Below are 21,468 nucleotides of genomic sequence, written 5' to 3'. Positions count from 1 at the left end.
CAGCACGGAGAGGAGCCTGGAGAAGCTCTCCTTTGGGTGAGAAACGGAAAAGTAAAGGGGTGAGGGCAATCCCAGCAATCTCTTTTCTGTTTTGGACACCAGAGACAGTGTCTCGCCCAGACAAGTAGAGTTGCTGGAGAGTGTCACTGGGAGATCACACGCACTAACCCTCTCCTGCTCTGTGGGAGAGCGGGGGGTGTGTTGGGAAATGGGACACACCTGTCCCTGGAAGAGCTGCTCTGTAACTCAGAACTTGGAGTGGTTTCCCAGCGAGCACAACAAGCCTGCTCTGCAAGCAATGGTGTCATTTACATCATTTGGGTGTATAAAAAGTACGCTCCTCCAGCGCTGTGGGGACATGGTGGATGCATTTCAGAGTATTAGTTTTTAGAATTGTTTGCATGTTTACTTTGGCATATTTTTTTTTTCCATGCAGAAGCTTGATGCTAGGCAAAAGCACCAAATAAGTGTTTAGGTAAATTAAAACCATGAATGCCTTATCTATTGCTTCACATACTACAGGCCATTGGTATGTAGGTACTGAAACAAACAAATATATCAGAGGCAGTGAACTATATGCCAAATGATTCTAGCAGCAGAACTGTTATGTGCATTATTGAGCTAAATATTTATAATTAGCACAACTAGCGTACTACTTCTGTAGCTTCTAGCATTATTTCCAAAGAGATGGTGTTTTTTTAAACAGAAAGTTTGCACAACAACCTCAAACAAAAAAATGTTGATAAAATGAATATTTATAAGTTAATCTTAGAAACAGATTCCTATACTTTGCTAAAATTATATTCTGAAGCACTTATCTCAGAAGGTTGCACTGACAATTGTTTTCCATACACCAGTATCCTCTGCCTAGTCCTACTTTTCAGTCCTGTTCCCTGTGGCAGGAATTTAAATCAACCACATGAACAAGAAGATTTTAATGAGAAGGGTTTTGGATTACAGAAGTCACGGTGTGCACTGAGAGGGCTGAACATCCAGGTGCTTGCTGCAACTGCTCTGCATATTTCACAAAGTGTATCCAAGTGAACACTGCAGGCATTTGTCTGTTTTCATACCCCTGCCCTGATGGGGTTTTCTCCAAAACTCACATCACCAGCAAGTCTTACACTCTTCTAGGATGTAGGTGAGAGAAATATCCCATTAAGTTATGCAAAGTTCAGAGAAACAAGTCTAAGCAAGCAGTCAAGGAAGCTTTTGGAAAAGGTACTTCAAAAAATTTAGAAGGATAGAGAAAACATTTGGGATTTTTTCAAACAGCCTAAATTCTACCTTGGCCTCTGTGTTTCATCAACAGTAAAAGTCTGATACCTCCAAAGAGTAAGATACTAATTGGGCAACTGCAGAAATACAGCCAGCAGGAAACACAAAGCACCAAGGACGTACTTGGAAATTAGGCCAGATGCGTTTAGCTTGAAATATATAAAAAATGGAGGCTGTTCAGAGCAAAAAAAATGATGCTCTAAAATAGCCTGAAAACTAGTGCAAGTGGAAGAGGATATTTTCTGCAGTGTATTATACCAGTGTGGATCAGGAATGGTCCCAGCAGCAGAATTGCATCAATTGAACTACTACCTCACTGAACTCAGCTTGCTGCCTTTGCTGATTAAAGGATTACTTTAACAATAGTCTATCTGTTCTTTGTCAGTGAGATCATTACAATTATGCCTTTTCCCCTAGGACTCAGAGCAAAGACTACACAAAGGCTGGATTCAGAGAAAGAAAAAAAAAAAACAAAAAACAAAACAACCAAACACCCACCTCACAACTAACCTTCAACATTTTGCCAACCCAAAATTAAACACATTGAGAGTTCCCTACAGCATGTCTGTGCCATCCAGCAGTCACTCAGCCTTATCGCAAGGAACCCACGGTGCTGAAGCAATTGCTGGTAAGAGCTTTAGGGAGTAAATATGTGGCTTGTGAACCAGCAAAAGGAGGTGAAAAAGTGTGGATCAGTCTCAGTGGAGACATTGGTGGAACAAGAGGCAAGGGACCTGAGTTGCTCCAAATTTTGTGTATGTGTGTATGTTTGGGACAGGGTCAAAAATACCATCTCCATACACAGAGCCAAGATCTAAAAGTCTCTCTTCCAAACCTGGAAGAGAAACCCAGCTTGTGCTGTCAGTTAAGGTCACAATGCTGCAGCAGCTTTTTGTTGTTAGGTCCAAGCAAATGCCTGTATCCACTCTTCTGCCCACTCTCACATCAGATGGGAAAAACAGCTCCAGACTTATAAAAATCCCTGTCTGAAATCCTGAGCTGATTGGCAGATATGTCCAAGTGAACAGCCAATACAGAGGTCTGGGTTTCATCCCTGGCTTGTGATGAGCCCTATCCAGCTGCCTGCTCTCGATTCAGCATTGTTAGACATCTGCAGCTGTGAGCACAGCTGCCCACCCTTCGGGCGGGATGCAGCAAATCCGAGTCCCTTTGCACTGCCTCCTGATATTCTCCTCAGGTCTTCTACATCCTCATACATTTTTTTTTTTCAGAAAGCCCAGAAGAAGATGAAAACCCAATGAAAAATCCGTTTACAATTCCTCCAGATATTGATGTTTTCTCAATAAGGGACAAAGAAAGAAAAAAGGCTAAGGCGGTATGTATACATGCTTCAGGCCAATGTCTATACGAGCAGTTCCCTAGGACAGGCCACCAACTAATATAATACCAAAATGGAATGCAGGAGAGAAATAGTAGCTGCCAAATTCAGTTGAGATTTTCCCAAATCAGCTTCAAGTCCACCTAAGTCCATGTTAAGAGATTAACTTTACCATGAGCAGAGGCTCCCTGGCTGCTAGTGCAAAATCTGGATATTGCCACTTTGTTTACTTAAGACAAATTCACCTGTCCCTGGAGAAGATACCTGCCAGTGCTGTTAGCATTGATTTCTACATAAAGCTTTGGTGCAAGATCTCTTGTTTTCCATTTCAACAGGCTTGGCTTTCTGCCTGAGAGCTGTATTCCAATGTTTGATGTGACTTCTTTTGAACTGCCAATGAAACTAACATCTAGGAAGAAGGATGACAAGTGTTTCATGCCTTAGGTTTCTCTCCATATGATAGAGAATTGCAACCCAACAGACCACAGAGCTGGGTCTCAGGAATGCCTCTATTTCTTATTTCTGCAGCAGACTTTCCTTAGGACATGCATTCCTAGAGAGGATGGAAAGTCACGGACAGGTTGTCACATCTCTGAGAAGTCTTATTGTTGCACGTGGTTGCAGAAGCCAGGCAATAGTGTGGAAGCAAGAGATCTTTTTTTTTTTTTCCAGATCACAGAGGGAGGGCTCCAGACAAGCTCAGGCAGGCTTCTCACCTCACACTGGTGACCGATATCATCTGTCTTTTTGCTTGGGTTGAAGTTCACTATATAAGTATGGGGAAGAGCTGAGGAAAAAGTGCATTAAGGATGTCTGCTGAGTGATGTCCTCAGCTTAACCCATGCCCAAACTGTGCAGACAGCAATGAATTACACTTCAACCCATGTTAAAGCACTGAGCTTGAACCACCTTTTACCCTCCAGAAAGCTCTGGAGTAGGTGTGAAGAGATCCCCACAATGTGAACTTGAAGGTTTACATGCCTTTGTGAAAGTTGCACTGAGTCGGTGTTGAGCATGGGCTGCCCTCTTGTTCCCTTTTACTAGGGGACTTGAAGGATTGATCTCTGAAAATTCCTATTCTCTCCCAGAAATAATCCAGGAAGGAAAAATTAGGGTACTGAGTAGGTACAAACTGGCACAGTTGGTGGCTGGATGCAGAATACAAATCAACACACTAATGAGAACAAATACTAAGAAATGAAGTGTTTCATTTGCCTCAAGAGACAGTATCATTTGGATTATTCAGATAAACCAGGCAAACACATATCAGCAGGGGATCAGTAGCCTGCATATTTTTAGACTGTGAATAACCACTCATGCCTTTAAAAACCACATCAAACAAAGCACATAATCAAACTGTCCACATAACTGACTTTTCCTCATAGGAACGTGAAAGGATGAAGAACTTGAAAATCCATGAGAAAATGACTTACTCCACTAAAGTAAAAGCAAAGCAAAAAGGGTTCAGGAGAGCTCTGCAAAAGGAGGAAGAAGAAGAGGCCAGAAAACAGGCAACAAGTGAAGACAGTCTGAAAATGCTTCAGGAGAGCCTTTCATTGAAGATAGCCATTAAAAATGGTAGGGAACAGTTACTACCTTTGTAGTATTGCTGCTCAGCTGAGTAACAGCTAAAGCAAAAATCAGAGAGGGGATGGGAGTAGCAGATAGCTAAAGCTGACTTGGGTGAGCTCTTGCAGACACAATAGTTATATACTGCATCTTACCAACCTCTGTGTGCTGGGCCATCTCCATCTCATGCATTTACATATGGAATGTGTGCCACCCCCACTGCAGCAGCTTAGGCTCCACCATCCCCTGTGGACTTCACAGTAGCTGGGAGCTCTTGGATTCAGCTGAGAGTTTGTAGGACCTTGTGTCATGGAGATATTTCTACTACACTGACCTAAAGTCAGATTTTAAGTGGATGTGGGCCTAAATTTTCTGCCTCTGACATGAGAAGTACTCTGCCATTAAATTTGTAGAGGACACTGACCTCTAGAGTCAGATAAAGGCTAGTTTATCCACTCCATTCTACCTGGTTTTACTCCATGAAAGCCCATGTGAAACCAACACCAACCACATCCATGCCTATGGCAGCCTACACATTCACTGTATTTTGCCTTGGCCATATTTACCCTCTCATCTGATCAACTTTACATCCTAATTTCAGATTATCCATTAGAAAAGGAGACCTTCCGTGACTACGTAAATTACAGAAGAGAGATATTTTCACTTGAGGTACTTGGCTTTAAGAATGTTCTTTTGTTCAGTTCATTATTATTCTCTGTGTTGTTTTGTTGGTTAGTTGGTTGGGTTTTTTTTCCCCTGAGATCCATTGTGTAGCAATCATACCAAGGAGGCACACATCAGACTTCATAAACAGATTGTCCAAGTCCTATGTTAAAGACACTCCCAGTCTACAGCCCAGCAATCCCTAACCAACAAAGAAAAGAGCATAGGTCATTTGCACCAACCAGTAGCAGACATGCAACTGTTCCATTTGTGACACCTTTTGGCTCCTGCTGTCCTATAGATAAATTAAACCAGAGAGCTAATCTGAACTCAAAATAAGGGAGCTGTGCTGTGCTGGAATATCCCCATTATTCACCCTATTATTGTGCTGTAACGCTACTGGATCCATCTTTGTCAGCCAGGAATTAATGCAGTGCTGGGACTTCTGGATTCTGTCTTTAATTTCACTGTGCATTTGCTATGTTACTACTAAAACATCTCCTGGCCTCCAAATATCTCGTTTGAACCGAGACACATACCTTGATTTGAAATCTTTACTCTGTCTGCCAACAAACACAAGGTAATAAGGTAATCAAGAACCAAGCTAAACTGATGTATCTGTAAGACCATCCAGGTGACACGACTGTGTGGCCTTTTGGGTTCATTTCAGTATGCCATGGCAGTAAAGCGAGATGAGATTCAAAGGATGGAGAACGTAGCAAAGAACGAGGAAAGAAAACTGGAAGAGGCTGAGCAATGCCTGGAGAAGGATGCGGCCGCGTTTGAAGAGTTCCTCAAGGAAAACCAGAAAAACTCTCTTCAAGCCCTGAAAATGTAATGGAAGTTGAGGAAACCACCCTTGTTCTCTTTTGCAGTGGACACAGGAAGTCTGTGTCTTTTGCTTGGCTTCCCTTGCAGGGTTTGACTAGCAAATGCGTCATGTCTCACTTTGCCAGAGTTACAGCCCTAGTGGCACATTCTCCATGCATTCCATGAAAAAGTAGGAGAACAATAGCTGGGGAATCCTCTCATTGCAAAAACCCTCAATTTGGCTGCAGCAAGGAACCTGCTCTTGACGCCACCACTACTACTATTCTTCTCACAACACTCATATGAGAGGCAGATGCTTCTGCCCACCCCCTCACAGCAGGAACAGTTCCCTGAGTGAAGCAAGTTAAGACCTTTGGTCCATTACAGGTATCACAAGGGCAGAGCAGCAGCTGATGCTCAGCAGCAGCCAAATTTGAGAGGCCTTAACCTGGCAGCATCACCTTGACCGCATACTCTCTTTACCAAGACAAGCAGGCATGAGCCAGGCATTGCCTGGGATGTAAGAGAGACTTCTAGCACTCGCCCACACCTTTCTCTCTGTTTTATATGCACCTCAAGTCACTACCCACTTACGACTAAGTTGTTTTATGGCTTATGTTTATGCATTCTTCCCTAGTGCCAGAAAAGAAACTGCAGCAAAGACAAAGAAAATAAGAGAGATCCAGGAAATCACTTCCCAAATAGAGGATCTCCGAAGGTAACAGTTATACATTATTCCTGCCTAGCCTTTAACAGCCCCTACAGCACTATACCCTCAGAGCCCTCAGGGGAAAAGGGAATTGGGGAAAAAGATGTCTAAAAATGTTCTCTTTTTTTTTTTTTGAGTTAAAATGTTTCAGCTTTTGTTTTCCAGATGCTGTCTTTGTTTCTAAAACAACTCACACAGTTTGTAATTTTTTTTTCTTAAAGTATAAATATTCCAAAACCAAAATTAAATGCCTAGTGTCAGATTAGAAAGTAAGAAACTTAAGTAATGTATTTTACTGGAGAGCTGGAGAAAGACAAAAGGGGGGAAAAAAATCCCAATATGAGTTGAGCTGACAAGATTTCTCATTCATTTTCAAGTAAAAATTTCCGAATTAGCAAGCCCAGTGCCATTGCAAGGGTCTGGCCACAGATATGTGACCAAACAGCTTCCACATGAGAAACCACAAAGAACATGCAAAACAGGCTCCCATTTATCTTTGGATGCCCATGAAAGCACGTGCCCTCTTGTCCCTTCTCTAGGCGAAGGTGAATGCCAAGAGTTAGAAAGAACCTGTTCAAACAGGAGCTTTCCTCCCTGCTAATAAATTTTGTCCACTCCTCTGAATCCAGTGACATATCCAGATACAAGAATACTCTGCAGGAGTACAAGATGTACAGGGACTTCCTCTACGAACTATCTCCAAAAGAGTGGCAGGAGGAACATTCAAAAAAAAAAAAGGAAAAGGATTTGAAAACAGCATCCAAAGCTAATGAAGAAGGTGCCTTGCCTCCCAGCACCACAAGGCAGGGTGAGTACTAGGGAAGAGCTGCCCACTCGTCACTGGGACAGCCCCATGCTCCAAGTGTACATCTCTTCTTGTCTGCAGGCTGGGATCTGATAGCCAGGACGAACGCTGCCAGCCCTTATAGTACCAGTTACATACACGTGCCATGTTCCCTGCTGCCTTCCAAAACTCTGGATTTCAGGTCGTTACATGAGATCAGGCCACAGCTCAAAAAACTATTGAAGCCTCTATCAAGAAAACTGTAAGTACAAAACAATGCAAATAAATAAGAGACTTAAGTACTGTAGAGAGCTCTGAACTGACTGGGAGTCATTCTAGAGGAAACCCACTCCTCACCATTGCTGTGAGCACACTTAGATCTGGGTGTTATTGGAACAAATCAAAATACCAGTAGAAAGCCATCAAGTGTGCAAGTCAGTAAGTACCTACTCCAACAGAGCTCCATCCTCAAATCCTCTGCTGAAAGCCCTACCCAAAGAATTTGGGCCTTGAGATAAGCCCAGGAGAAATCATAGACCTTGGCCATTTGTCCTTGAGCAAAGTTTCTCTGTGACCTTTTGGTGGCTGAGACGCTGGTTCCACTGTTGGTCACAGCCACCATGCAAAGAGCTGCCTGTTCTCTTGCCATTAACAAAGGTCCAGAGTCACTGTAGACTCACATTGCATGGACTGGCCACCTCCTGCAAGTGCCTTCAGACAGCATGTGCTGGGATGCAGGCAGAGTAACTACTGTAACTGCTGGCAGGGCCAGCCTGAGAAGAAGGTGGAAGTACGAGACAAGTATGAACACCTCCAGCTTCTCAAGTTAAAGAAAGCAATTGACTGGAAAAGCAAAGCATGGGGGGCTGGTGAGTCTCCGAAGGCCAAAACACCTGGCTATCAATAGAGCTCAAAGTAGGGGATTGCTTGTAGGGCCATTTCCTCTGCCCCCACGGAGCATTGCAGGTGCCAGGTTCTCCAAAGCAGGGCTAACGTGTGCCATCCCTTAGGAAGCCACTGCAACCACGAGGCTGCAGACACATGGCAGGAATGATGCAGACACGTGGGGCTGGCACTAGGATGATGCAAATGGAGGTTTTTCACCCCTCCATGGCACAGTGTGACACATGCAAGCAAAGGAGATGAGCAGGCTCTGCTGCCAACATCACTCAGGCACCTCTTGCCTTGCTCTTACAGCTCTTGTCCTGGTTTGTCCCTGGGACTGAGCAGGGAATCAAGAGGCTGCACCGCTGGTGTGGCAGAAGAAGCACTCAATAACCTTCTCCTAGGGCAAGTAAAAACTACAGACTCCCACTGGGGCTACACTGTGTTGTTTAGGAGCAGTGCCATGTCCCACATGGAGCACATGGCTTTCTCTACACTGGCTGTACTGCTGCCTCAGCCTTTTTGATAGGGCTCTTATCTCTGCCTTCTCATTGCCCAAACTGCCAAAACATCCCATTGAAATTAAAGGCATTTGGATCACCACCTTCTCTTGAGGGTCATATCTTGACCCTGCTGGCCAGCAGAGCCTGGAGCATCTCAAAAGGCAGCTTGCTTGTGGACAGATGTGGCTTCTGGACTGCATGTCTGGGTGACCCCCAGCTCCTATGACCCCCAAATAGCCCACAGCCACAGGGGGGCAAACGTGTGAAACTGCAAAGAAAGGACTGTTCAGGAGCAAACAGCACCAGCAAACAACAACAGAGTCCATAACTCACTGACAAGGTCTCCTTCCAGCTGTCATTCCTCTAAGGGCCTGATACACACAATGTTTTTTCCAGAAGTTCATTGGAGGATGCAGAAAGTGAAACCTGCTCAGATGAAGATGAGGTCAGAAGTCTAGTGTTCAAATATTTACACTTTCTGTTTGTCTTGTGTCATTGATTCATGTTACTAATTTCTCTCACCTTCTAAGCATTCATTATGATATTGAGAAGTTACTGTAGCGACTAATTGTAAATGTATGTTCATGTTTTACCAACATGTATTATAGATCATTGAAGGGTTTGGGTTGGACCCAAAGGGGCCTTAAAGATCATCTAGTTCCAATCCCCCTGGCATGGGTAGGGACACCTCCCACTAGATAAATGCTTTAGTTTAACTTTCCTTCTCCTCCACTTTCCAAAACTCTACTATCATCTCAAAGCTTGCCATCCCTCAACAAGATGTAACATCATATAATGGGAGATTTTGAAATTAGTGAAGCTACTGTTTCATTCCTGAAATGGAAGTTTTCCCACTCACAGATGTTTGAATTTTGGGGAGTAAAAAGTAATGCAAATTGTTTTGGGTTGAGCTACTGAGGCAATGTAAAAATGCACACATGGTGGGAAGGTAGGAGGCATTTTTATGTGGACAGTCATGGGTTTCTCTACAGGGGAGAGCATTTGAACAGCCAGAGCTAGTGCAGACCAACTTGCAGGTACTTCAATGGAAAATAAGCTAGAGGAGGACAAAATCTCATCACATGTGTTTTTCACTCCAGAAGCCTGAGTTATACTTTACTGATCCCCAACAACTGCTGTCTATTTTCATGGAGATGGAGGAAGAGATCTTGTTCTTCATCCAGAATTTCCAAGAGACTGAGAAAAGTGTGGACAAGGTCATCAACACACATGAAATCATGTAAGTGAGATCCTGCAAGTGGTGGGAAGAGGTCCCCATGCTCCAGCTTTCAAACACAAGTGGCCCTCTCTTCCTCCCACTAGCACCCTCACCATCAGCCTGCGTGCTGCAGACTGCAAGTGATGCTGCTCACACAGCACATAACAAAGATTCTCTTTCTTATACCTTAGAGCCCAGCTGTGCCCATCCAACTCACCATCTTGTGAGCTCCTAGGAAACTGACTCATCTACAAAATTTAGGAGATGGGACTTGATCCTGGGACTAGTTCCTCAGTCCGCAAGACACAGCCTGGGGACGGGATGCATTTAGTATCCCAGAGTGGAACTAAGCCAGAAGTATCGTGTAATTCTTATAAAGAAAGATCAAAGGAAGAAACAAGGATGTCCTGGAGTGATCCAGACCAGCACCTATTCTGACTCAATGCAAACACTTCCTAGAGGAAGGCATCAGGGAACCCAAGTATAACTGCAATGCAGTATTTCAATGGCAGGTAGACACACAGAGTTGTGTTTGAAGTGTAGCTTGTCTCCTTCTGAAAGTTTTTAGAGGTAATCTACTTCCCCCACTGACTTACTAAACAGAACTTGAATGTTTACCTATACTCCCTCTCCCACACCAGCACAGTAACTGTTACCCCACAAAAATCACCAATTCCTGCTGCTCTCAGAGCTGTGGGTGCAAGTTCCCCAGAAACGGCATGAGGTGTTACCTCCATCTGCCGGCGGCAGGAGGGATGGTCCCACGCTGGAAAGCACCAGAGGATTCATGTTTTAGAGATGCTCTTTCAAAATACCTCTTTTCTCTTCTGGCCTAGGGATAAGAAGTTAGCAGAGTTAAAACAGCAGGTAGCCACCCTCGAATCCTCCATCGCCAAGGAAGAAGAGAGAGCAGCAGACCTGAAGGTCAAAGTCGACCCCTTTTTATCTGGAGGATATGAAGCTGATGACCAGGTACACCCTGAGGGGGTCGTACGTGCATAAATGGTTCTTCTCCACCAGCCACATCCATCCTGGGAAAAAAGCAGACAGTGGGTTGCCCTGGGGAGGGATCAGCACTGTTCCTCAGCAGTGGAGGTACAGCAAGGGCACTTTGGGGCATTGCTGAGGCATCAGACGAGGTGGATGTGTCTGCTCCCTTCAGCTGCTAGGGGCTGGGAGTAGGGCTCACAGAGGTAACCAGGCAGCTGCCTGGTACCTGTCCCAGGCCACAGCAAAGCTGGGAAGACAAGACCAACAGGAGAACAGCTCGATATAATCATCTGTCCCAGACACTGGTGTTAAGCAAACCCAGAAACACACAACTGAGTCTTGAGGAAATTAAAATGCACTGACCTCCTTTGCTTTTCAAAGGATTTTGTGGTTTTACTGGGCAGAACTCAGCCAGGCCTCTCACCATATCTCCTCTCATCTCTAGGACAAAATGCTCACAAGCCTGAACAAGAAGGTGCTAGAAGTCTATCGCCACTGCACTGGAGAAGAGGAGACAAATCTGCAGACAGTGCAGATGCTAATGGTGATAGAAAAACAGCTCAGTGATTTACTGGACAATCTGGAGAGAATCCCACCAGCAAAGCTAGAACACCTTGTGAAAGCCAAAAAAAAGGAACAGAGATTAAGGTAAGACAAGATCCTCATCTAGAAATGGTGTCTCTGTTTTTAAATGTTGACTGCTAGAAGCCAAGCCACTGAAAGAGCCAGATTTGTCAGATCAACCCAGGAAACTATAACAGCAATCTGAAAGCCCCCGTGACCAATCCATCCCGTTTTACTTCTGTAAGGATTTTGCATTCATAGTACTTACACCTCCTGATTAGTGAGGAGCAACCCACAGCTACACTAGGAAAGATCTGGAAGCCATATTAGAAAAGGGCAAAATATGGAGAAAGAAAAAAACAACCAAACAAAAACAGATTCAGTGATGAAAATCATCTTCTTGAGAAGACCATTTGCAGTAACAATATTTAAACTGATTAAATAGGAAGTTATTCCTCTGTAGTTATTTAACACAAAGTTTGACATGCCCTGATATTTCGTCAGGCTTCAATAGGTACATAAGGTCATTTGTCAGCAATCCAAGCTTTCAAGTGTTTCTTCTACAAAACTCTTTAGTTTAACTTGTATTATTAAATTAAGTCACAGCCAAGTAATACAAATTTAGGTTCTAAGATGGAACACATTCCTTTTGGCTCAGTTACACACATGAAACTTCCCCTCACAAAGACAAATGATGCAGCTGGACAGCTGATTGTATCTGGTCATCCTCAGGTGAATCAGAGAGATTTTTTTTTTTAATCCAGCAGAGAACACCACCACAAGAACAAACAGTGTGAAGATTTAAAGCCAGAACAGTGACAGTTCCCTCCTGCTTGCTTTCTCTGCAGCTTTCTTCACCTCTGTAGTAAAAAGGGTGTGATGTGGCTTCCTGATGTTCTGTGAATGGTTTTGCACTTACAACTTACGAAAGAAACAAGAAATTTATTCTACTTTGGGGATAAAGGAGAAGAACTCAGGAAAGAATGTGACCCCTTCAAATACATAGCAAAAACAGCCAATCAAAAGATAAACCTTCAAAGGGCATTTAAAATTTTCCTGAAGATCACAAGGTTAGGAATCCATTTCCCTTCTGCCACAGCATTAGCCCATTTCTGTTCCAGTGCCTCATTTCCATAGGGAACTGGAGCCAGTTAAGTGTAGAACCTTCCTCCTCCCACATGGATGTGGAACCCTCCTACTCACATCTGTATGTTACAGACTTGGTTGCACTGGTGAGAAGTCAAGACACAACAAGCATCACTCACCCACAAAGCTGAGGAGCATGCTGGTCAACCACAGAGCAAAAGTCACCTGCTGAGGGTGGCACAGAACATGTCTGTAACAGAGAACAACGGCCTGGCACCTCCCTTTGCCAAGCCTGACATGCTTTTCCCACCCCCTCACTCCAGAAAGAGTAGGATCAACTGCAGAAAGTGTTTTCCTCTGACCACCTTCACAGCAACAGAGTCCAGCATCAGCTGTGCCCCAGCCCCCGTGCTCCGGCGGTCTCACGCCGTTAGGTGCAAGATGTGATGTTAGATGCTGATGCTGTGTGTCCAAAGCGTATTTGGTACAGCTGCACACCACATTGAACCCATCCTTTATTTGCTCCCTTCAAAAGGCTCAGAGAGGAAAAGCTGAGACAGCAGAGGCAGCAGGAGGAGGAAAGACTGAAAAAGGCCCTGGAAAGATGGCAGACAGCTGCAAAACCAGTAAGTGCAGCAATCTGTAGGAACACCTCACCTCAACAGCCCACTTCAGAGAAGCTAGGGGTACTTGAACATCAAGCACTTAAGGAAAGAGTGTTACTAGGAGCCTCCATAGCTGGGTGCTGACCACACTCATACTCGTGTAGCCCATCTTAGAAGGACTGATGTAACTTGAGCAACTGCTAGGAAGTCAGTTACATTGCGAGGTATTCCAGCTCAGTGTCCTTCCATCACCCTTCTATCCTTCTGTCTTGACCACGTGGCTCCCTCCATTACCTGCCATCTTTGTCAGTAACTGTATTTCAACTTACTAGCTTGGAAGGATTAAAAAAAAAAAACCCAAAAACAAAACCCCACACATTAAAATGAACAAAGGAAGAACTGGGCAGCAGCAATTCATTCCTGAGAACAGCAGCAAGGCCCTAGATCAGCTCAGCCACACCACAAAACCATACCTTTTTTGGCATGTTCTGCACTATGCCAAACCGAGACTTGGTCCTTCAGGGGGCACAGTGTGGAGCTTCAGGCCATGACTCCTGCTGCATGTTTCACAGGTCCACACAACAGTGAGAACATCCCAGTTCTCAGTCACACACCAAGCTGATGACAACACAGGCAACTGAGAACATGCACCATGAGTTCCTGCCCCTTTACTCAAGATAAAATCAGAGGGTCCTGCAGGCTTCCTCAGATACATCTTCACACTTCCAACCTCCCTCCCTCTTGAGCCAGTACAAGTGAGCCTTCAGTCACAAACCAGTTGCAGGTATGTTGTAGAAGCCGAGGCACAAGCACATGCACAGCCTGCAGGTGCTGGACACTCATTTTCTAGTAAGAAAAGAAACCACAATAGACACACTGAAACCCACCTAGAAAACTGAGAGTAAGGGGCAGAGAGCCCAGCAGCGTGAAGCAGCTTTGGCTGCGTGGTACAGACACAGCACTGACACACCTGCCTCCTCTTCCTCTGCAGAGTGGCAGGAGGCTGATGTTCCGTTCCAACCTCCCCGCCAGGAAGGAAAAGAAGAGGTACAGCCAAGATCAAATGGATAAGGAGAAGGAAGAACAACTCTATTATTTTACTTGACAGAACACCCTTAACCACAGCATGCAGGGCTGATGCTGCTCTAGAAAGTTTTTCATAAATCTAGATTCCATTAGTCCTTGCTCAGTTGCTGAATTTCATGGTCCCATGAAATTCCTTTCTCCTCTTACCTTAAGATGTTCTTATATCCCAAGATCCTAGGAAAAGTTGCTGTGACAGGAAACCCTGTTTCCCCCCCTATTGATCTTTTGCCTGTGAAAATAAACTAAAATTCTCTCATTTTGCTTCTCAGGCTCCTGCTAGCAACAATGTTTTTCTCATTCTGTTTTTGACGCAAAACTCACTATCCCTACAAACCTGACTAGTGAGATCTACTGCAGTGCCAGGTATCAATCTTTGTGAAGGCACAACTAAGGCAGGCACCTACCAGACATTTATTACAATCACAAATCTGTTGAAGGACTATAAAAAAACAAAGGCTATTCTTTAATCCAAAGGATGGGTTTCATTATAGACTCCACCCCACTACTGTCAAGGCATACATGAAGGAAAAACACAAGCTCTGCAGAACTCAAGCTGCTAACACATAGTTTTATGTCAGATGCGTCCATACAAAGAAAATACCCAGTGACAAACTGACCATAAAAAAAAGCTTTATTAACCCTTTTGCACCAGCAGTTCTTCAGGTATCCATTGCCAGCAATGGAGTTCAAGCCACGTGATCCAAACTTCAGCCCCAAGAGGTTAGCACTTTACATTCACTTACAAAGCTGAGTGAGGTACATTTTCAGAAGTAGAAAGATTTGGTTGCAAGTCCCATAAAAAGATGGAGTGTTCCTTGGCCATTTTAATAGATTAAGAACTTGTATGGTCCTTGAGAACAGAATAATGCAGGCATCAGGAGCTCGAGGCATCTCAGCTTCCAGGGAGAGCACAGTGACCACGAGAGCAAGACCCAGTAATCCCTTCAGTCTAATTCCTCCTCAACGTTTTTACCTCTCAGGAGTGGAATCCATGCTGCAGTCACAGCCACCAGGTAGAGGATCTTATCTAACAATTAGTTTGATTTGGAAATCCAGCCTAAGAGGGTTAATATATTCCTGGGACATAAGCTATAAACTCAAGATGAGAGGAACAGAGAGACCTCAATGCTCAGTTAAGCTAAAGATAGAAAAATATAACTGGTTCAACCAGAGGATATAATACTGCCTACAAATCAGGATCTGAAGTTGAATGTAACCTGTATGCTTTTTTTTTTTTTTCCTCCCCAAGTCCTCAACCAAAAAGAAGCATTTGTCTGGACACATACATAGTTTGAAAGGCACAGGAAGTAAAAGCATTTCTGAATGACCTCGTGAGAATTCAACATCAGTGTAACTGTAAAATAAATAAATATGTGCAAGATTAGAAAGATCACAATGTTCTCCTGCATGACATCTTATTTTGTAAAATAAAAAAAATACACATACGTGCATACATACACACCTCATTGAGAATAAAAAACAGTACATACACCCTTTTATCAAACTCCTATACATCGTTTCATAGGCATTCAGTACATCACCATAAGAAACATTTAAATTACTACCTTAAAATGTAACCAAAGGGATTTTTTTTTCCTATATAACCCTATACTTATTTAGGTGTCTGCAATCCAGATAAGTACAGTACATACAACCTCTCCTCCACCCCCAAGAGAAACTGCAGTTTTTCACTGGGGCAGAGCTTCCCAAGTAACAATTATTTTCCTCTCATAAAATACTCTCAAAACTGCATATTGTGTAAACCAGCCAGAAGTTCCACGTGCTTGTGACACTGTGACATTGATAAAGAACAAGTGTTAACAGTGTTCAATTGGAAAAAAAAAAAGCAGAACAATAAAACCACCCAAAATAAACAGGTAGTGGCCAATTTACAGGTAACTTGGCAGCAGTTATAGATGAGATAAAAATCAAGGTGCTTAAATTTACATGACGGTCAACATTCCTCCCAAAAAAGGGAACACACAAAGATAAAAGGAACCTCTCTCAGATACCGTTGGACTCAGCTAATCACTTATAGTGAGTACAGTTCTATTACAGTTTTCTTTTCCAAGATTTGCTGGAAGAATTCAGCAAAATATTTGGGATACAGGTGCAAGGAAAGGGAGGAACTCAACATGAGCTACAAACTGATTCACAGCTAAGTTAACATTTAGAATCTAGCTTTCTAGAACAAAGATTTTAGAGCATCTTATTTTCATGGCATAGGGCATTAATTTTGTTACATGTGACACTATTTTAGTTTTCTGCCAAAATACAGGGGCCAAAAATTATTTTTTGTGTGTGTGAAAAACACTTGCAAATTTTAGCTTCATTTCTTGATGCCAGTGGCTCCAGCAGGAGACCAACAGAAGGCAAGTTTTAACTGTCATAGGGCAGGATTACAAATTTGTACTTGTTAGCTGTAGAATACTTGCTTTCCTGTGAAAACAGTAAATATTACCTCAGTTTGAAGTTTAACACAGTACTTCTCCCTGAAAGAACACTGTACAGCAGTCTGCCTCAGTCTCTACAACCACCAGGCAGACAGGGTATCTGACACAGGCACATCGAGTGGGATTTACATTTTTAAAGAAAATCTTTCTGCTGCAACTGTCCTTAGCAACTTGCAAAGAGTGCAACCACAATGCAGTACTCCAAGTTTTCCTGTTTTCCTTAGAAGAAGACCCACACAGTTATCTCACTGTCAAGACGTGATTGCCCAGTTTGTTTTCAAGCAGCTGTTCTTAATAATGGTCATTCCAGATCCTGTAAGTTTATCGTGCTTCCAGTGAACTGAGAATTATCAGAACCTGCATCATCTTCAGTGGAATTGTGTGGTTCCTGTTAAAGCAAACAGACAGCAAGAAGAGTTCAGTGCTTTCACCTCTAGATGCTTTTAGCAATTATCAGTAAGATTGCTGTGATGTTTATCCAACACCAGAAAAATGCTTTGAATGGTTTGCAGGAAACTGGGAGCGTTGGGGACCCGCTCAAACAGTGCAGCTGTTTATTAACAGAGATAAATTTAAAATCACTGACTATTTACTTTTCCTCTATTAACTCTCTACCATAGCCAACAACCCTAGTACCCTTCTTGTATTTCCAGGTTTATCACAGTAAGGTGCTCCTCTCAAACACAAGCTTTATTTTCTACCCAGGAGAAGCACACTTGGTAAGGACAACTGCACTACAGCTTATCAAAACTGAAATCCCACATGACCAAATGGAAAGTGTGATCTAGGTACATGCCAACCATTCACTGCTGCTCCATTCTCAGCTGCAGTAAACAGGTAGTTTTCCAGAAGAGCAGACAACAAAATATTTACACAAGAAGCTATATGAAGCTTTCTGAGTTCACACAACGTTGACACTCATTAAGGGCAAGTAGTGAAACCAATGATTGTAGAAGCAAGCTGGCTTTTTAGTTTCCCATTCCCATACAGACACTGCTCTGAAATCTAGGCTCAAGACTATTTCCCACTTCCTACTCTTCCTGTAGCCTGTTACACATTAATTCTGATCCTCTTTCTTGACTGACATTTAAAATCTGCAGGATGTGATCATGAAAACAAGGATGGAATGCCAGTAATAAATGAGTAACCTTTACTTATTCATTACTCAATAACAGAGGAAGAAAAACAATGAACCACGATGTGTCAAAGCTTGGTAACGTACACAAGATAAGACCAGCAGTGAAGCTCTTTGATTACTACTTCTTTTAAGTGAAATTAAACTCCCAGTGGAAAACACTATTTTCATTAGGCAGGACACTAGTAAACTGTCTTTACTCCCAGGCTTGGCAAGGCAACAAAACCCAACAGCTCTGACATGCTGTACCTGAAGTATGTGAACAGGTAAGTCCACTGTAAGCTGCGAATGTGACGTGGAGGACTGAGAGCTCAGCTGAAAGGGCAAATCTCCCTCTCCCGGGGAATCATCCTGTGGGTGCAGAAACATGACACAATTACAAGACTCCCCAAGCATCTCACCACAATAACTTCACTGAGCCTCACAATCTTAAAAAATCTGATAAAGCTACTGCACTGTACTAGTAAGGACTAGATCCACAAAGCTATGTGGAAAGCTAACCACCACTTAAATCTGAACTTAGCAGTCTACAGCCTATCAGTCAGTCATCATCGACTCAGAAAACTGGCAAGACCTGAAAAGGAATGGTTCATCTTCCCACAGACATAACACTCAGAAGTGTGACAAGTTTTGCCATGCTGTGTGAAGCTGACACTTAACATAGAAGTTACAAACTGTCAGAAAATGAGACAGATGGAGAACTCTGCCCATATCTTCCCCCATATCCTGTGTTGCTGGAAATAAAGTGGAAGGAACTTACCCTGTCCCTGGATACTATCCAGCTATACACCTGGCCAAAGATGTGTCACCTGCCATGCTCCACTAATCAGCCCCCATCAATTACTAGGTCTTTTTAGAAAAAAAAATCTTAATTTCAACATTACAGAAATCAAAGTTTAGGCTAAAACTTCATTTTGCAGGAACTTTTTCATGTCAGTCTCATTTACCTTGTAAATGAGAGAGAGGTGGAGTAATGTAAGAATTTGGGAAAGTGTCCACAAAGGAAAAGACTCGAGGAAAAAGTCATACTCCCCTGCAGCCCCCAAGTTAACGTGTGCTAGCAAGCCTTTCCTTTTGCAAGAAAAATTACCCCATGCTTCAGGAGAGAAATGTAGCCCCTGTTCTGCTGCTCTCATAGCTCCTGTCCAAACTAGGAAACTCCTAAGCCCTTGAAGGATCACAACTCTCACATGCAAAATGGAAGGCTGCTCTTGGTTCCATCATGGTGTTTACTGCATCAAGTGTATCCAGCCCAAAAAGCTAAAGAGGATGTTCCCTACGCTTGCAGTGCCCATGTGATCCAGGCTGGACTAAATATTAGTAGTAATTCAAGTAACAACATTTTGCCCATTTCCACAAAGCATCTGTTCTGCCCCCAGCAGTTGTATGATCAAACCAGCTCTGTTTTCAGGCATTTCTAGATCTCTCTAAAGCCCGTTTCATATAAACTCCCCAGGGAAGTACTTCCTATGGGTAAATGCCCTAATGGACATGGTATAACCACAGATATCAAGATCCCATCTCAGAGCACCAGTACCTGAGTTCCTACAGTCAGATTCTTCCATAAATATGCCAGTTTGGGTAACAGAAGATGAGCATGGTTTTCCTCCTCAGCTCTTACCTGAAGAAGCTGAATTTGCACATACTGGGCTCCAGTGGCAGGGTCCCTTATTGTCAGCCCTCCATTTGGCAGAACTACGTTGCCACCCAGTCGACTGCCAGGAGCAGATGATGAAAAGGCAGTAGGGCTTACTTTACCACCCTTGCTTTTCCTCTGACCAGAGCCAGAGGCCCCTAAAAGAGAGCAATTTTAATATTTAGATGGTCAGAAGTAATTTGCCAAAGTTTCCTGCTAGTATTTTTGGAATTTTATGCAGTTATTTACACTGCGCAGCAAACGCCTGGAACAGTGCAATATAATTAAGCACTATCTGATAACTACTCCAAGGCCAGACAGCAATCAGCTGATGAACTCCAACTGCTGACAGAGCATCTTTTTGTATGAATGCCATTGAAACCACATCACAAACTGCTAAGCTTAGGCTCCACCCCTGTGGAAGCACAGAAATATCAACGTATTTGTGGAGTTATAGAAAGGAATTAGGAAGTAGAAGTGCATTTTCTATTTTTAATTTTGCAACTCACTTCCTCAGAAGTCATGTACATAAATTTTCCAAACTGTAAAAAGAGCACAGTGAAGCTCATCTACTTCCAGAAAGATTTCAAGGACTGTTAGGTAGAACAGACTCCAGAAGTAGAACTATCACAACCTCAAGTATTTTTCAGTTTAAAACATGAGAAACCAGCTGCTTTTATCACAAGCTGAAAGCAAAAAAAGCTAATCAAACTAAATGTAAGGATACAATCCTGTCACAGCTGTTTCAGGTGTGATTTTGTTTGGTTTAAGTCTGTAGTAAATAAAAGGCTTGGATAACTTCTTTTGAAACACTAAGCTTCCTCTACAGTGTTCATTTAATGCAGCTACACTGATCAGAAAGGCCAGACTCTTTTAGACCGCTTTGAGAAACACACAAGCAGCATTAAGGCAAGAGCTGGTGAAAACTAGACTACTGGGAATCTTGAGTAGGAAAAGAAATAGGCATTTTCTAACATCATTTTAGGAGACATGCAGATTAAGTGCAATCATCTTTTTAAACTAATGTCCAAAAGACACATTTGATAACACAAGCACACTTAGAACTAGCTCCATAAAGCAGTTCACCTTCTGTGTGATGACTGAACCAGACAGAATTTATGCAGGTATGCCTTTTACAGATACAGAAACATGACGTAGCTCAATTCAGAACTAGTCTCTTAACTCACCTTAGAAATTATCACCTCGATTTTCAGAGATGCAAGGTCTAAGAGACAGCAAAGAAGCACTATACCACATATATATGTACATGAGAGTCCACCCCAGCCCCAAGGGTAGCACAGCTCAAATGCCTGAGCTCATGCAAGTCTAGCGAGCCATGGATCACACTTGATCTGACAAAGTAATGGTGTGTAATTCACATCAGAAAGCTTCCAGTCAGAAACTACAGTTCTTAGGATACATCTGAAACCTCACCTTGCACAAAAACTCCCAGCTAGGCTAAAATCTAAGAGAGGTTCAAGTATTTCCAGACAACTAAGAAAAAAATTCCTACATACACTACACATTGTTACTAACTGAAACACAGAAGCAAAACAAATCCAGCTGCTGTTTTCATTGTCTGGACTGACTAAAAGAGAACCTACTAGGTAAGACCAAAAGCATAAACAACAGAAAGCAAAGTGACCTTAAATTCTTTTTGGTTTGGTAAGAAAATAAAAAGCAGATGAAGAGATGGAGGGATAGCGTCTTGTTAACAGCCATGAAACATATGGTGTGGATTTCTCTGTAAACTGACTATGAATGTGATATTCAAGAGAATGTGATTATCCTGAGTAACAAACAGATGGCACACCACATGCATAATTATTTTAACTAGCAATAAATTGGATAGGATATTTCAGAATGTACTCAGATACCTGCTCCCATTTCACTGCTAAAAACCCTACGTAACTGTATGTAGTAAATTTAACAAACTGAATGGCTTCTCACCTGTGCTGCTCCCATTCCCTTTTTGCTTTCTTTTCTTGGCTAGCTGAATGGCTCTGTAGTCTGTTCTCGCAGACCCACTGCTCTCCTAGTATAAGAAACAAAGCCAAGAGATGCAAAGATTTTTTGCATGCAAGCACAAAGCAAGACAACGAACACAGACTAATGAGTTCTCAGCTGCAGTTCTCTCTTCCACTGCAAACACTG

General features: G+C 42.9%; 2 protein-coding genes across 2 annotated transcripts in view; one reads left to right on the top strand and one right to left on the bottom strand.

Annotated features, from left to right (window-relative positions):
- Positions 1-1,839: 1,839 nt before the first annotated feature.
- LOC103780733 (coiled-coil domain-containing protein 37-like) lies at positions 1,840-14,109 on the top strand. The gene is made up of 15 exons (XM_008948423.1): positions 1,840-1,906; positions 2,057-2,133; positions 2,477-2,614; positions 4,003-4,195; positions 4,788-4,855; positions 5,520-5,683; positions 6,297-6,377; positions 6,998-7,180; positions 7,274-7,414; positions 8,937-8,985; positions 9,641-9,780; positions 10,596-10,731; positions 11,195-11,397; positions 12,935-13,025; positions 13,996-14,109. Exons 1-15 carry the CDS (start codon positions 1,840-1,842, stop codon positions 14,107-14,109), a joined length of 1,845 nt encoding a protein of 614 aa, XP_008946671.1.
- Positions 14,110-16,640: 2,531 nt separating this feature from the next.
- The window catches only part of LOC103780732 (zinc finger protein ZXDC-like), a gene marked incomplete at its 5' end in the record, with an annotated part of 9,192 nt that continues 4,364 nt past the window's right edge, over positions 16,641-21,468 (bottom strand). Inside the window, 4 exons of the mRNA XM_008948422.1 lie at positions 16,641-16,931; positions 17,928-18,029; positions 19,300-19,472; positions 21,265-21,349. Coding sequence (XP_008946670.1) covers positions 16,845-16,931; positions 17,928-18,029; positions 19,300-19,472; positions 21,265-21,349 — 447 coding nt within the window. The remainder of the gene's footprint in view (positions 16,932-17,927; positions 18,030-19,299; positions 19,473-21,264; positions 21,350-21,468) is intronic.

Source organism: Merops nubicus, unplaced genomic scaffold (assembly GCF_000691845.1).
Source record: "Merops nubicus isolate BGI_N331 unplaced genomic scaffold, ASM69184v1 scaffold47909, whole genome shotgun sequence".
NCBI classification, from domain to species: Eukaryota; Metazoa; Chordata; class Aves; order Coraciiformes; family Meropidae; genus Merops; species Merops nubicus.
This window is presented reverse-complemented; position numbering and strand designations above follow the sequence as displayed.

Coding starts and splice junctions, on each gene's coding strand:
- LOC103780733 (XM_008948423.1), top strand. CDS start 1,840: ATGTCTGTGCCATCCAGCAGTCACTCAGCCTTATCGCAAGGAACCCAC. Junction 2,134..2,476: donor CTGGAAGAGAAACCCAGCTT/GTGCTGTCAGTT, acceptor TATTCTCCTCAG/GTCTTCTACATCCTCATACA. Junction 4,856..5,519: donor GAGAGATATTTTCACTTGAG/GTACTTGGCTTT, acceptor GGTTCATTTCAG/TATGCCATGGCAGTAAAGCG.